At 30.3% G+C, this 16,026-nt stretch overlaps 2 protein-coding genes across 3 annotated transcripts; both read right to left on the minus strand.

Annotated features, from left to right (window-relative positions):
* Positions 1–9,666: 9,666 nt before the first annotated feature.
* LOC122523913 (dehydrogenase/reductase SDR family member 11-like) lies at positions 9,667–13,068 on the minus strand. 2 transcript variants are annotated; one of them, XM_043645881.1, is made up of 6 exons: positions 12,905–13,068; positions 11,974–12,826; positions 10,556–11,881; positions 10,211–10,475; positions 9,964–10,136; positions 9,667–9,890 (listed from the first exon to the last, which is right to left on the minus strand). In XM_043645881.1, exons 3-6 carry the CDS (start codon positions 10,688–10,690, stop codon positions 9,720–9,722), a joined length of 744 nt encoding a protein of 247 aa, XP_043501816.1. In that variant the 5' UTR covers positions 10,691–11,881; positions 11,974–12,826; positions 12,905–13,068; the 3' UTR covers positions 9,667–9,719. The 2 variants fall into 2 exon arrangements, with proteins under 2 accessions (XP_043501816.1, XP_043501817.1); XM_043645882.1 differs by having other exon boundaries at positions 11,974–12,195; positions 12,294–13,068.
* Positions 13,069–13,164: 96 nt separating this feature from the next.
* Positions 13,165–15,478, minus strand: LOC122523914 (farnesol dehydrogenase-like). Its single transcript, XM_043645883.1, has 5 exons — positions 14,450–15,478; positions 14,120–14,332; positions 13,787–14,037; positions 13,533–13,679; positions 13,165–13,438 (listed from the first exon to the last, which is right to left on the minus strand). The coding sequence occupies exons 1-5, from the start codon at positions 14,535–14,537 to the stop codon at positions 13,397–13,399; spliced, it is 741 nt and encodes a 246-aa protein (XP_043501818.1). The 5' UTR covers positions 14,538–15,478; the 3' UTR covers positions 13,165–13,396.
* Positions 15,479–16,026: the final 548 nt, after the last annotated feature.

Below are 16,026 nucleotides of genomic sequence, written 5' to 3' on the forward strand. Positions count from 1 at the left end.
GCGGTCTTTAGCTGGGTTTTACTTGCAATGGAATGTATAACATATAAAATATGTTAAACATTATACTGAAAGTAAAACACCATTGCCCGGGTCTAACCACGAGGAGGTAACCGCTTCCGAAGACCCAAATTTAAATAAATATTCATTAAATTTGATTTGCCAGTAATACAAATCGATTTTAAAACGACAGTAAGTAAAGACAGTCATATAGAAAAATCATAAATTAATAAAGTATCAAAATTGTTTTCTATTCGAATTACTTTAATAGGTATGCAATGTTAAAAATAATGTATATGCGTTTAAACTAATCTTAAATATAAGTAGAGTGTATTAGAATATTAAAATAATTGTTAATTAATCGATAGAAATGTATATTGTAATCTAAAAATGGGAATGTATCTTCTTTCGTACCTTCCTTTTCGAAATCTATTGTAAGACTGACACGTTATTATATAAAAAAGTTTTTTTCATTGAATGTTGTTTACATTTTACTTTCCGAAAGTTTCTTATGTATGTAACGAGAAAATTAATTGTAATAAATATAAATTAAAATTTTAACGTTCTCATTTTAATATTCTTTTAATTTATATGTAATTGTTTAAACAAATGTATATTTTTTTAAACGTTTCCGTGCTGTGGTGACTTTGGAGGGGGAAATTTTTATCTAAAAGAATATTAAATTAAAATTGATTAATATTCAAAAATATGTTAATAAGTATGTAATGCTTATACTACTACATATATGTGTCTAAATAATATGAAATATAAAGAGAGTGTATTAGTGCATTAAAATAATTGTTAATTAATCGATGCAAGCGTCTATTGTTGTTTAAAAGATCGGAGTATATGTTCTGTGATCCCTCCTCCTCGAAATTCACCGTTGATCTGAGTAATTATCCTCTGTTAAAGTTTTTTTGGTGAAAGTTGTTTATGTGACTTTCCGAAAATTGCGCATGTGTATAAAAGAAAATCAATAAAATTAATCAATAAAATTTAATATTATAACGCTCTCATTTTAATATTCTTTTATTTTTTGTATAATTGTTTAAACTAATGTACATTTGTTGTTACGTTCTTGCGCAGTGATGACTTCGAGGAGGTGGGGTAAAATTTTCATCTATTAAAACATAAAATCGAAATTATTTAATATTTAAAATATGTTAATAAGTATGTAATACCTATATATATATATACTAGTACGTATACGTGTCTAAATAATCTGAAATATAAAGAGAATGTATTAAAGTATTAAAATAATTGTTAATTAATCGATAAAAATGTCTATTGTTGTTTAAAAACTCGGAGTATATGTTCTGTGATCCCTCCTCCTCGAAATCCACCGTTGATCTGAGTAATTATCCTCTGTTAAAGTTTTTTTGGTGAAAGTTGTTTACAGGACCTTCCGAACGTTGAACACGTGTATAAAAAAAATAATAAGCCTATTTAATAAAATTTAAGATGAAAACGTTATGATTTTCGTATTTTTATCAATTTTAATTAATTATTTTAATGCTTCTGCGCAGTGATGACTTCGAGGATAAAATTCTGCTGTAACATAAAGAGAGTGCATTAGTGCATTTAAATAATTGTTAATTAATCGATGCAATTGTCTATTGTTGCTTAAAATACACAGAGTATATGTTCTGTGATCCCTCCTCTTCGAAATTCACCGTTGAAATGGGCCTTTGTCTTCTAGGTAAATACTTTTATTAAAAGTTGTTTATCTGACTTTCCGAACGTTGCGCATGTGTGTAACGAGAATTTTATTTGTAATAAAGAGAAATTAAGGTGTAAACGCTCTAATTTTAGCATTTCTATTATTTTTATATAATTTTTTAACCAAAGGTATATTTGTTTTAATGTTCCTGCGCAGTGTTGACTTCGGAGGGAAGGGATAAAATTTTCATCTAATAAAACATAAAATCGATATTAATTAATATTCAAAGTACTTTAAAAAGTATGTAATGTTTAAATAAATGTATATGCGTTTAAACAATCTTAAATATAATGAGAGTATATTAGAATATTAAAATAATTGTTAATTAATCGATAGAATCGTCTATTGTTGTTCAAAAGTTAGGAATATATGATCTATGTACCTTCCCCTTTGAAATTCACCGTTTAATTGAGTCATTGTCCTCTATGAAATTTCTTTTATTAAATGTTGTTTATAAGACCTTCCAAACGTTGCGCATGTGTATAAAGGGTGTCATACATCTAATACATAATCTTTAAGATTATAACGTTCTGGTTTAAGCATTTTTATCATTTTTATGTAATTATTTTAATGCTCCTGCGCAATGATGACTTCGAGGGTAAAATTTAGCTGCAATATAAGAAAAGTGCATTAGTGCATTAAAATAACTGTTAATGTATACGTAATGTACACGTATATGGAAATGAAAAATGAGATTACATTTCTCTAAACAATTATACAACCAATATATTAAAACAATGTATTAATAATATAATAATGGAAAATGTGAATTATTAAAGTTTACCATTATGATAGAAGAAAGGTTAAGTTTTTGGTTGTTTAAATAACAAAAAATATTGCCTGGATTCATTTTAAGATCTTCCAAGTTCTTCTTTTATGTATGTACTTGATACATAAAACGATGAGAAAAATCCTAATTGATGCTGTGCAATTCCAAATCTTCAAATACTTGCAAATCTGTAAATCATAAGATTGTATTAGTAAAGTATCAAGCAAACTGAAAGAGTCTATATATGTATATGTATGATATGTGTATAAGATGTAACTTTCTCTTTCTTTATTTTTCTATTTCTTTTTCCTCTATTCATACTTTTTATATTACTCTTCTTTATGTTATAAAAGAAAAGACATAAACTTACCACAAGGAATATGAACAAGATATGTAATAGAAAATGTAAATTTAATTATAAGATTAGGTATATGTAATTATGCTGGATTCTTCCAATGTTTGGAAACTTAAAAAAAAGTAAAAAGTGACATTGCATTGGTATAATATAAACAAATATAATATTAGTATGTTAACAAATAACGAAGAGAATAAAGACAACATACACTAAATACTGTATCACATCGCACAAAAATACACAATTCTATAGAAAAGAAACCTCGTTGCAGATACTTTTAAAACAATTGACATACGGCAATATAGCCACCCTTAAAGAATTAAAATAAATTGAAAGAAAACAATTGACATCTCTTATACCAACTATGAAAGTATAAATTCCCACACTCTGTATCGATATGAAAAGATTCTTGTTAATTTAATTCTTTAAGGATGGTTACAGTGCTTTATGTCAATTGTTTTAAAAATATCTACAATGAGGTTTCTTTTCTATACGATTGTGTTTTTCTGTGCGGTGTGACAAAGTTTTTGGTATATATTGTCTTTATTTAATCGTTATTTTTTAAATATTAACAAAATACGTGTACCTTAAATAGAAAAATAGAATAAATTTTTTATTTATTTAATAAATAAATTATCATATCAAGCTTGACTACCGTGGTCATAAAGAAAGCCGAGCTACATATATACATGGTTATTGGGAATTTCTAATTGGTCACTTTACGTGTGAATAATTATTTGCCAATCAGCCAATTTGCCGAAATAATTATCAGCCAATTAGGGCTCTTTGCTAAGTTTCCTTCTTTCTTTTCGCGGCGTCGGTGCTGGAGATCGCACGGATACTATGTCGTCCCGTTAATCTCAGGTAATTAAAAAATATTTTCTAACGTACAGCCTTCTATTATATATCAAACGATAGCTACAAGTAATATTTTCATACGTGAGTGTTTTCAAAACGAAATATTAAAAAGTTTGAAAGATATATGTGAAAATGTAATTATCGATATTTCTCGGCGTCGCGTCAAATCTCACCAATGTTACTAAATAATATATTTTTCTAATTTCCACCTATTTTTCACGGTATCGATACTTACTATCATCTCTAATGATGCTCTAATTAATTATTTTTCATAATTATGTATTCAAAGATCGTATTTCGTATTAAATTCGATTCCTGTCACATACACACACGTACAGGCATATATACATAAGTATAGGTTAACCGCTCGTACACATACATTCATGTATTTGATTTTCTTTATGTTATACTAATGTAATTTTATTTTTTTTTACTTTGTTTAGATTTCCAAACATTAGAAGAGTCCAGCAGGAATACATATACTCAGTCTAACAATTGTGTTTACTCTTTTTTATCTTCATATTCATCGAGGTAAGCGTTACTCTTTTTTTAAGCCATATAGAAATGTATAGAAAGAGTAAGAACGAGAGTGTGAGAGAGAGAGAGAGTGAGAGAGAATAAGAAAACAAAATATTCGATCTACAGGCAATAACGAATGTTTATGTATATTCCAGGAATTTCTCGAGGTGAAAAGAGAAGAAAGACAATCGAATCAAAACGATAACAATCGAAAACGGTCGAACGACAGACGCAAGAACAACGAGTACGTGCTCATTCCTGTTCGGTCCTTCAACGTATTAAGATCTAACGAACGTGACGTATTAAACTATTATATATATAACGTTATCGATTTTTATTAACAATTTTTACTGATATTACATACTTTATATGTAATTTTATACAAGTAGTGAGATAAAGGCAATTGATATTTTATAATACAAAGCAAGCATTATCAAAAGAATTAAAGCGTACTTTGGTACATTTCTCAAATCTTTGTTAACTTTTACTTTTAATTATGTCAATTCTAATAGATTATTACATTTTCTTTATATATTTAACATTGATTGTTTATGATAAAATATCTTTTAATGTGTATGGCCTTCAGAAATGATTGACAGGATATTGTTCTATAACCTTTTTAGTATGTTTCAGCTTTACAGATTTTTTATTTTATTTTATTTTATTCATCGTCATCCTAAGGGTAGGATACCCATCCTGCAGTCATCAATGAAGACTAAAAGTAAGTATATTTTTCTATCAAAACTTTCTATAATATCTTCAATGGTTTTTTATTACGACGATGACATTAATTGTTCTTTTTCTTTTTCTGTTTCAGAACATCATTGCAATCGAGCGCGTAGGCAATGAGGTACTCGAGTGTTTGCATCGTTAAAATAAAATATAGAAAAATCGGAAAGTAAAGTCAGTGTTTTACGCCGTATATAACAGTTTCGTTTTTTCGGGTAAAGAAACTCCGTAAGTTTCTTTTATTCGGTTTAAACATGTGCTCATCGTCATCCTAAGGGTAGGATACCCATCGTGCATTCATCAATGAAGAATAAACGTAAGTCAATTTTTATTTTAAGCACTTTCTCAATAATTATAATAATTTTTTTACTTACAACAATGATATTTATAATTTGGTTTTTATTTCTGTTACAGATCATCATGGGAATATATCAGTGTTGGAAGTGTTTGTGAATTGTGTTTGTGAAGTGTTGCAAGTGTTCGTGCATTGCTATCGTGCGCGAAGCAATATACGGGAGTGTTGTATCGTTTAAATAAAATTAAAATCACGGATTAGAAGCACGTTCGTTCGTTAATTTCAATTCCGTCGCGTTCGCGAACTATTTTTGAAATTTATATATTAAATTAACTGCGACCAATGCAGTAATTGCATTAGAGTTTGTTCGAGTAAAGTTATATTTTTATCTTTAAACAGTCGCACAGACTGTTCGCGTATTAGAATCAGTGCATCAATGAAGATTTTTCTACTTGCATTGACTGTGTGCAAAGCAGTCTTTGAATTAGTTGTTTAGAATCAGTGATCGGGCGTAAAACAAATTAAAATCAAACGTGAATTAGAATCAGTTTTGTTCGTCGTATAATAAAATTTCGGTTTCGCGATAAGAAACTCATCTATAGTTTCTTATTTTCGTTTATACCGCGTTTTTAGATTCACGCGAGGTGCATCGCCATGATGCAATTGAATTTCATCCCATTGGAATGCATTGTAAGTATCTATTTTTATTTACATTTTATTCGATTTTATTTTATATGATTTTAGATTATATTGCAGATAACTTATCGTTTTGTTCTATTTTATTTTACAGATATGACGACGGACTTTCTACCTTATCAAAGATGTGGAATGAATTCTTCGATGGATCTTCGATGGATCTTCGATGGATCTTCGATGGATCTTCGATGGATCTTCGATGGATCTTCGATAAATCTTCGATGGACCTTCGATGGATCTTCGGTGGATCTTCGATGGATCTTCGATGGATCTTCGATACTCGCATTCTACAAAACTTGCTGCGAAGTAGGAGTGTTTTGGAGCCATCGTAGAACTTCTTACGTAGTGAGTCAAAAAATTTAAAGTCCCTCCGGTGCTCAATCATGTCGAGGATGAAAGGTCCTAATCGGCACGAGTTACTGGTTGTAATTATTTAAATAAATTATTGACGAGCACATGAGTAATTCCTTTCTAAGAGTTACTCATGAAAATTGTATATTGTATTGTATATTGTATTGTATATTTTATATTAGTTCAGGATAGGTTTCTTGTCTCACCGGTTAAGTTCATTTAATTAATAATGCAATTAATCAATGCACTTTCTTTTTATTACGTGTTTTGTTCGTGGTTAGTAGTGGTGAAATCGAGCATTTATTTACTCGTTTTCGTCCAGAGAAGCATGTAATAAATGTCTTACATGCATTGCTTCGTACTTAGTTTATCTAATCGCGATTAATTTTAATATATCGATACTTCGATATTATAAATAAATGAGCAAGAAGACAAACTCATTCGCGACGGATAGATTCTAGCAGTTAAGTGGTGGCTCAAAGCCCAGTTCTTTTATTAGAACAGCCAACTTAATGAAAGGAGTCGTCCGAGGTTTTTAAATATATTAAAATATATTAAAAGATATTTAAAACTTAATATTTATCAAATAAATTGTAGAGTCCTTAGCCGCTTAGATAAATTTTTATTAAAATGTATTTATTTGTTATATATTTATGTGTTATATATTTATGTGTCTTTAATCATATTTTTTAGATCAGGATTTTCAGCTTCTAATTTACTAATCCCCCGTTTCTCCCCCCTATGCTTTCTGCGTTCTCATCTATGCGTGTGCCCAGGTGTTACACGTATGGGTGAGAAACGGTTAGTATAGGTTTTTAGTTTTAAGTTTCTCCCCCTATTGGCGGCTGTTATTGTGCTAGTGATTGCACGGTGTACGTTGCACCTGTGTGTGCGTTTAGGTGTGTGCATTGTACATCGTTTCGCGATATTTTTTAATTAATACATCATTTAATACTAAGAGCATTACTTCTACATATCACGTGTAATATGAAAAATACGCGTGGGTGTGTGTTTTTCTTTATTTTTATATTTATATTAAATATTTCTAATTTTCTTTTTTAATAATCGTTTTGCATAGTAGAGTTACTGCATTTATTTGCGGAGACTTTTATATACTCGTATATTACTAGTATGCATATATACTAGTGTATACTTGTATTTTTGCTGTAGTTTTTTATGCAATAATCACTAGCCTTGGCAGACGATTACAGCATTGGTACGTACTCCCATATGTTTAGAATATACGCGTTTGAACTAGGGTGTCGGAGGTGCCCCGGGGCATGCTCTCTAGTTTAGGCTTTTGCACCCTGGTGGTATGTGAGAGAATCGTGGAGTGAGTGGGTGGGTACGTATGTGTATTTGCTCTTTTTAAATATGGGTAATTGGCAGGCAGGTAACTTACTTCTTTGAGCGAATGAGAAAACTTTAATTTTAAGTAGGTAGGATCCAGGAAAGGCACGAGGTTCGCTTCCACTCCGGAGTGGAAATTCCGCCTCCTGGTTTATACAGAATTGTTACAAAATGATATCATTTCATTCTATTATGCTTGTTTTGTAAATTTATTTTGTAACTCTTCTGCAATCTTTATTATGTATCATGATTCAAAGGGATTTGCATCGATTTGAAAGATTCATTTCTATTTCGATTCTATCTCGAACGAGATAGAGTCGAACAAATTCGCAAATACTTTGATGAATTTGATACTTAGTTTTAAGTATTATAACTAGCACTTCGCACAATCGCGATTTTCTCAATTAGAAATATTTGATTTAATTCAATATAACGAATAAATGAAATGAAAATATTGCAAGAAAATACATGACATTTATTGCATCATTTATTTCAATTCTATTTCATTTTTTGCCATTAAAAGTGCGACGTGTTATTAGGTCATCGATAATTATCTGCTTGGACAATCGTTTAATTGTTCTCGTGTATATGTCAATGAACTCTAAGTTCATTGATACTTCACGAGATTTACTAATGAACAGAGAATATAAATTAATTTTTTAATAATTGAGAATTAGAATCGTAACATAATACGAGTTAATTTGCAAAAGTAGTATGAAAGATCTTTTATTGCTCGCACGTAGAAAATGTCCAATGCAGTTTTCAGGGAATGAAGAAAGAAGAGGCTAATGCCGAAGAGGCCCCCACTTAATTGTGGCTGAAGAGGGCAACTACATAGACTGTTGAGCTATTTTCAAAGGTTCAACAACAAGTTCGAACTTTTCGAGAATAGTTCTCTAGTCATATTTTGTATTTTATTATATTACTTGCTTGCTCGTCATTAATTTGTAGTTGTAATTGGAGATGATGGATCATTCCATCTCCTTGGCACACCAAATCTGTGTCTACATCGTCCAAAAGGTGCAGAAGTTTTTAGTTAGTTAGAGTCAAAAATATTCAAATTCTCCTATTATTAAATTTTGAAATTTAATTAACGTTCAGTAAATATTACAGTCATTTCTTTCTTTTCTTGTTCGTCTTTAAGATTTTTTTACTGTGATCGTATTTTATTAAATTTGCAATTTTTCTTTTCTATATAACGTAGTTTAAAAGTATATATTTTATAATAATTAATAGATATTATTTTTTTATTAGTAACTGCTTATAATATTTGTATTTTTCCTATTTCTTAATTCATTAAATGTTTTAATGTAAAATCACGCGTTTAAATTCAATTTTATTTTACAAACGATAAATAGAAATTAGATAAAAATAAATAAGGAATTTAAATAAAAAGTGCACCTGTGAATTGGACCACCTATATGTTAGGCTATTCTATCACTTGATTGTATGATTAATATAGTTTTCTTCTTGTTACAGGTGATCATCGTGGGATATAATAGCAAACCTATTTAATTTTCTTCAACTTGAGCAGCTTAAATAGCTACCTTTTAAAATATATGTATAAATGCATTTTTGAAGGCACACACATAAACACTAAATATAATATAAATTTATTTAAAATGCCATAAAAAAAAAAGATATAACTTGAAATATTTATGAGAATGTACCAAAGATTTTTCAAATGTTTAATATTCAAATATTTAATTTATGAAAATATCTGTTTCAGAACAACCTGAATTTTTCCATGGATCATAGATCATTGATCTACGTATTATATATTAGGTTTTCCCGTAAGTTCCTTTCTTTTTTTTCATGCGAAATCAATAGACGATATTTAATGTTTAAGATTGATTTACTGTGTTATATATGAACCGTTCATTTTATATAATCCAGTATAATATTTCATATGATAAATGAAAAAAATATTGTTAGAAAATGTTTAATGTTAAATTGAATGTTATTATTTATTATTAAGCTTTAGGCTACTCATTTTTAGAAAGTTTCTTTATTGTTTCATATTCATCTTTGATTTATTTTTACTACATTTTTTTTTCGACGAGAAGTTCTTTAGTAGAAATTAAATTTCACGAATGGGTGTAATAATAAGATCTTTTATAAGAACGTTGTCTGGTGTTTGCAACGTGTAAAGAACAGCTTCGGCCACGTCTTTCGGTTGCAAAGCTAAACGTGGATTTTCTTTTAACCATTGCTGAATCATTTCGGTTTCAACCAATCCGGGAGAAATAGACTGTAACGAGAAAATTCAAAGTTAATTATGCGTACAATTATATTTCATACGTTTCATTAATTCCAAGACTTACAATAACTTTAATGTTAGATTCTAGCTGTGCTAGTTCTAAACGAAGGCACTCGGACAATGCTGTAAGTGCAAATTTACTGCATATGTAAGCAGGAGAAGCTGGACGTTCCGGATTCGCTGGAATCTTTAATCCCAATGTATCGTTTATGTTTACGATGCAACCATTATCGATACCTAAAATTCAGGAATACATCAAATCAATTTATAACTTGGAGTTGTTCGTTAAAAAGTTCTTTTCCATCATTTACCCTTCTTTTTCATTAGCTTCAAAATTTCCTTCGTAATGCATGTTAGACCAAGAATATTAAGGTCCAATGTTTTTTCCCAATCTTCTATTTCACCGGATAAGAAACCAGCTTCGATGTTGATTGCTGCGTTGTTAATCAAAATGTTAACGGAACCTACTCCCTTTTCTATCCATTCTATCGCTTTCAAGACTTCACTCTGATTCGTTAGATCGCATTGTAGAGGTAACAATTTGCCTGGTTTAGATTTCAATTCTTCAGAAAGTGCCTTAGGATAGAATAATTATTAGAACTAATAAAATCAATATTATTCTTTCACATATTTGTTTCGGATCGAATGAAACTTACTTCGAGTTTATCGATATTACGAGCAAGACCAATAACTTTTAAACCTTTCAAGACGAGTAATTCGGCAATGGCTTTACCAATTCCAGAACTGGCTCCAGTGACAACAGCTACTTTGTCTAATCCACTCCACTCCATTTTGAATAAAATGAAAAGATTTCTATGAGTAACTTAGATATTTCCAAATGAAATTGGATTTTCCTCGTTGATTGCTTGTTACAATGTACAAGGCAGTAAGAAATCGTAAAGAATAAACTGAAGTTTTCTGAAACGATCGGCGTCTTTTATATTGTCTTAAAATGTGGCCCAAGATTAGGAAGGTCGTCATAATCTTTCATTCCTGCAAATGTTATATCCTTGTTTTTTGTATGATGCAGTTATGTATAAAAATTGCACTATATTTTTCACGAGATTGATACCGCCTTATTTGTTTTTTTATTTGTTATTTGTGTAGCTCTAATCATAACGAACGTGTAGCTTTGCGCATGTGTGCATACAAAACGTCATCGTTTAAAAAAAAATACAAGCAGAATTTTTGATAGTCAACGAGTCACGTTTCGCAAAACAATTCTGTCAAATTGTAAGAATGATGATGTATTTGATTAATGTCTCGGGGTAGAGTTGAATTGTGAATCAAATGATAGTAGTTGATAATGCCTTTCCGCAATAGTTAGCACTCGATAAAAGGTCAAGAAAAATAATTTTTATTTAATTAAATGAACTTACGCGTACGTGGACGAAACGAACGCTCGTGTTATCAAAAATTTCAAAACGGTTTGATAAAACGATGAACCGTGTAGAAAAAATATTTATACATTTTTATATTGTTCGTGATTTTGTTGTATTTGATTTTTGTTTTTTTTTGTTTTTTTTTTTTTCATTTCTCGCGCTCTTCGCCTTTCTTTGTTCGAATTTACATTGAACCGCGTCGTTATATCTGAAATAATTTATCAATCGTTTTTATAATTAATGTATTCTTTGTAATTTAAAAATATTCGTTCATTACCGTGCCAATAAATATTGTTTTTTAATCTGTTTCTTAATCTCCTTCGTGCCAAAGAAAGGAGCACTCATTGAATCCGTAATTTCAAATGAAGAATCGTCGGTCTTCTCCGTTTCTAAAATATCTTTCATTTTTCCTAAACACGATAAAGCTTCCTTGGTTCGTCCGGATAATCGTAGAATCATTGCTTTTATTAGAATATATTGAAGATTCGATGGATCATAATCGCAAACCTTCTGAATCGTGTATAAACCTTTATCGTAACAACGGTGCATGCACCACATTATCGAATGAATTGCCATTGTTCGAGCAAGTTCGTACATTTTCTATGAAATCGAATAGAAATTTGTTAATTATCTATTATTATTATTACTCTCTACAATCTAATTTTACGTATTTAATTAAAACAACGGAATACCTGTAAAAGTTTTCTAGCGTTAATATTATTTTCATTTAAAGTGACAGCCTCCAGAATAAATTCACGCGTCAGATCGATGTCTCTTAAATCAAATTTATATTCCGCGTGAATGGTCAAAAGATCGGACATTCTCGTAGCATTTGTATTTTTTATGAATTCGTACCAGTACGAACAAAACGCGTCGTATTTGTTTAAATGTTTCATCGTTCGCAAAAGTTTATCCTCGTGTAAATAAAATCATTAGTTAAAACAGTATTGTAAATTGTTTTAATATCGAGACAAATGTAAGTTCGCAATTTAGAATAACGCATTATAATTACTTCTATATCGATGATCGATCTTTCGGATGGTTTCAGTATTACGATACGTTCGTAATCTCTCGCCGCTTGCAAAAATAATCCGTTCTTATAAAAACAATCTCCTCTGACTTCGTAACATTCGATCAACGATTCGATAGAAAGCATATTGGTTTCGGTTTTATTCGATATTTTCTCGAATTTCAACATTAATCGCGCGATCTCGTAATTATTTATCGCATCAGTCACTTTTCCTTAAAGTGTTCAACTTTGAATGTTCACATTTTCTACATTATTTATTTTATTAACCTTTTAAGTGGGTTGCTAATAATAAAAGGGTTAACATTCGTACCTTGAAGTTTAAAAACGGTAGCTCTTAAAGCATAAATCTTGTAAGATCTAGGATCGTGTTTTAACATTTTTGTGATCAACTTAGAAGCTTCCGATAATTTTTCATTATTTTCTACATAATTAACGGCTTCCTTGTACCATGTTTGAAGTTCTTGTAGAGTACGACATCTGTTAGGTCTTTTTTCGTACGACCAAAGATATTTTAACTAAAGAAATAATTCAATTTGAATAATTCAAGTTGACGATAATCAAAAAATCGATCACTACGAGAGAATTGTACTAACCCTCAAAGCTTCTTTCCTTAGGTTAGTAAAGCGTTTCTCGAGGGGAGCGAAAGCTTTCTTCATGTAATAAAGTTGAAAGGTTTCCATCGTTGTTCACCACCTGAATTCTAAGCTTGTTTGAAAACAAAATATTCGAGGTAGGCTTTTAACGAGTAAGGGAAGGGAAGGCTTACGAGTGGAAAGTTTTGTATTTAGTAACAATTTCAAGTATAACCTGTGTAAATATGTTATATCAAATGATTATGATTCTTTACAGATCATCGTAGAGAACAAATATTTTATTTATCACTACTCGTTCGGTTAATTACATTTCATGTGAATGAAAATCATCGCATTTGATTAATACAGCGATCTATAAAAAAAAAAACTAGACGTGTTTTTATAATACACGTCAGTACATACATATCTACTTATAAAAAGAAGATCAAAATTGAAGTTAGGCACTACTCCAGCGTGCTATCGAACTATCGAACGAATTTGAAGAAAAATAAATCACCAAGTTTCACCCAGTGGTCGTAAAACGATGTCTTGAATCTGTTAATAAAATTTATTCCATTTTATTTTTTGCTAAATTAACTATACTATGAAATATTGTTTACAAAAAAAATATATATATACATAATCTTACCACGACGTTAGACGGAGTAGATAAAACGTAAGAAACAGCATTCGCTACATCTTCACTTTTCAAAGCTGGCATTGCAGCTAAAACTTCTTCGGAAAATGCGTGATAAGATGCCAATAATTCGGTTGCTACCACACCAGGATTAATATTCTATCAAAAAATGAACGTAAGAATTCATAAAAAGATTTCAATTAAAGGATACAAGGATTAAACGTGTTCGTAATGAATTAAATTCATCGCGTATGAATGAATTTTACCGTGACCCGAATTTTAGTCCCAGTTAGTTCATTGCGAAGAGTCTGAGACAGTGCACTTAATGCACGTTTCGAGGATGGATAAATACCAAAACCAGGAACAGCAGGAACCCTTTCTCCAGCCAAACTACCAATATTAATAATCAAACCTTCCTCATCTTTTTTACGCATTAATCTAACAGCTTCTCGCATAGTCAAGCAAACTCCTAAGACGTTCACATCAATGACTGCTCTCCAATCTTCCAATGATCCTTCTAGAATTTGTAATTGTATGCAAAAGTTCAAATGTATTGTTACGTTCGTAATAGATCGATTATCCAAGTATCTCAGATTTACCTGTTAATGAGGATTCTTTAGCGATACCAGCATTATTGATCATCAGATCAAGGGATCCTAGATTTTCTTCGATCCAAGAAAAGGCAGCTGTTGTACTCTCTTCTTTGGTAACATCGCATTCGATTGCATGAAGCTTTCCTGGTCCTCCTTCCAAACTATTCGCTAGTTCTTCGATTTTGTCAGTTCTTCTAGCTAATCCAACCACCGTCATACCTATAACAAATATTTTCTTCCAATTTTTCCTTATCGTACAAAGTATATTCGTCTATCTGATATTTTCGTGCAATCATGCAAAAGATTTATAATTTGATTATTTAATATTTGATTTACCGTTATTAACCAATTGTCGAGCAATGGCTGCACCAATTCCCGCACTTGCACCAGTAACGGCAGCTACTTTTCCAACCCATTGTTCCATCTTGTTCGTCTTCCTTTCTAGAATAGACTAATCTCACAGATAGAGAGCGAGCCGTTAACAAGAGACACCTTATAAGTCTTCCAATGGTATATACAAAACTAGTTGAGAAAAGAGGGGGAGAAATGTGCTCGTCGGTAATCAGATATATATCTAAGTAATACGATAGTTTTGCGGAAAAACGATATATCTACTTTGGTTAGATGTAAGTAGGTTGTTTATCGAGGCTATTCCAAGAAATTTTATAGATTTCTAAGACAACTTCCATCGTAGCTTCTTTTCTATTATTACTTAACAACTATATCGTTGATTTTTTGTTCACTCGTCTAACATCATTTTTATGTGTCGCGAAACCAATTCGCAAAAAGATATTTTTAATATGCGACAAACGCGTCAAACTTTTGTATGATTAATAATCATACTTGTGACTTGCGTCTGCTACGAATTTAATGAAGTTTAATTAAGGCCAATAAGCGAACGAATGATCATTACGATGTTACGTTTCGTTAACATTTCCCGTTTAACATTTTCACGACTCGTATAAGATGATTCGAAATTTATTGGGTTGGCAACTAAGTGTGTGTGGTTACTTTAATAAAAACCTACACATTTATTTTACTTTACTATACTTTAATATATACAAAACTTAGTTGCCAACCCAATAATTGTAAGAGTGAGTGATTGTGAAAATATAGGATTTGTTAGGATTTATCGAAGGAATTTAAATGATGAATTTATAGGGAAATTCAATTATTCAATCTCATTTCTAAATTCTTTCTACTTCCAATTATATTTTTGTCCACAATTCAAGTCACAATACTATAATATATTCGTGTCAGCTGTTAGTTTCTGTAGTCCGTAGATACATATTTACAAAGAGTTTTCTATATTCTGCTTGCTTGTTATTTTTATTTCTTTTTTTTTTTTTTTTTTTTTTTTTTTGTTAATATTTTTCTTTTTTTTTTTTTCCTTTTTATTTTTAGCATTTTTGTTGTTTTTTTTTTCCTTGCAATTTTTCATACATAGTTTTTTATTTTTCTTTTTAATAATTTTTAATACACGTGCAATTTAACTAAAATACAACAGAAGCTTTTTCGTATATTGCTTAGTTTTGTCTTAATAACAGGTAATAGTGTATTATGCTCCTCACACTCGCCAAGAACAGGCCCATCTTTAATCGTTCTAATGATTGTTTCTCAAAATACAATGAGTGAGATTTTAACGAATGAGTAGTTGAATGTAGAATCGCGAGCCGATAAATAGTAGTGATTAGAGGATGAATAAAAATAAATTTAACTTTTTGATCGTAGAGATAGAAGATTTTTTGGCATCGCACGCACGTAATAACGTTTCTGAGAAAAATATGGGATATTGTGTGTTTTGGAAATATTTTCCAAAAATAAAACGTAGACGATTGATTGATTTTCAAAAAAAAAAGTCTACGTTGTTTCTCATAGGCCAACTTTTAACTGTCGAGTTTAATCGTTATTGT

Source organism: Polistes fuscatus, unplaced genomic scaffold (assembly GCF_010416935.1).
Source record: "Polistes fuscatus isolate 324 unplaced genomic scaffold, CU_Pfus_HIC Scaffold7, whole genome shotgun sequence".
NCBI lineage: Eukaryota > Metazoa > Arthropoda > Insecta > Hymenoptera > Vespidae > Polistes > Polistes fuscatus.

What these genes read in the sequence shown, in the direction of transcription:
- LOC122523913 (XM_043645881.1), bottom strand. Translation starts at nt 10,690, where the DNA reads ATGGAGTGGAGTGGATTAGACAAAGTAGCTGTTGTCACTGGAGCCAGT. An exon ending in GAAGCTAATGAAAAAGAAGG is followed by an intron (nt 10,137 to 10,210) that starts GTAAATGATGGA and finishes CCTGAATTTTAG; the next exon opens with GTATCGATAATGGTTGCATC. An exon ending in AATCTAACATTAAAGTTATT is followed by an intron (nt 9,891 to 9,963) that starts GTAAGTCTTGGA and finishes TTCTCGTTACAG; the next exon opens with TCTATTTCTCCCGGATTGGT.
- LOC122523914 (XM_043645883.1), bottom strand. Translation starts at nt 14,537, where the DNA reads ATGGAACAATGGGTTGGAAAAGTAGCTGCCGTTACTGGTGCAAGTGCG. An exon ending in TCGACAATTGGTTAATAACG is followed by an intron (nt 14,333 to 14,449) that starts GTAAATCAAATA and finishes TATTTGTTATAG; the next exon opens with GTATGACGGTGGTTGGATTA. An exon ending in GGACTAAAATTCGGGTCACG is followed by an intron (nt 13,680 to 13,786) that starts GTAAAATTCATT and finishes ATTTTTTGATAG; the next exon opens with AATATTAATCCTGGTGTGGT.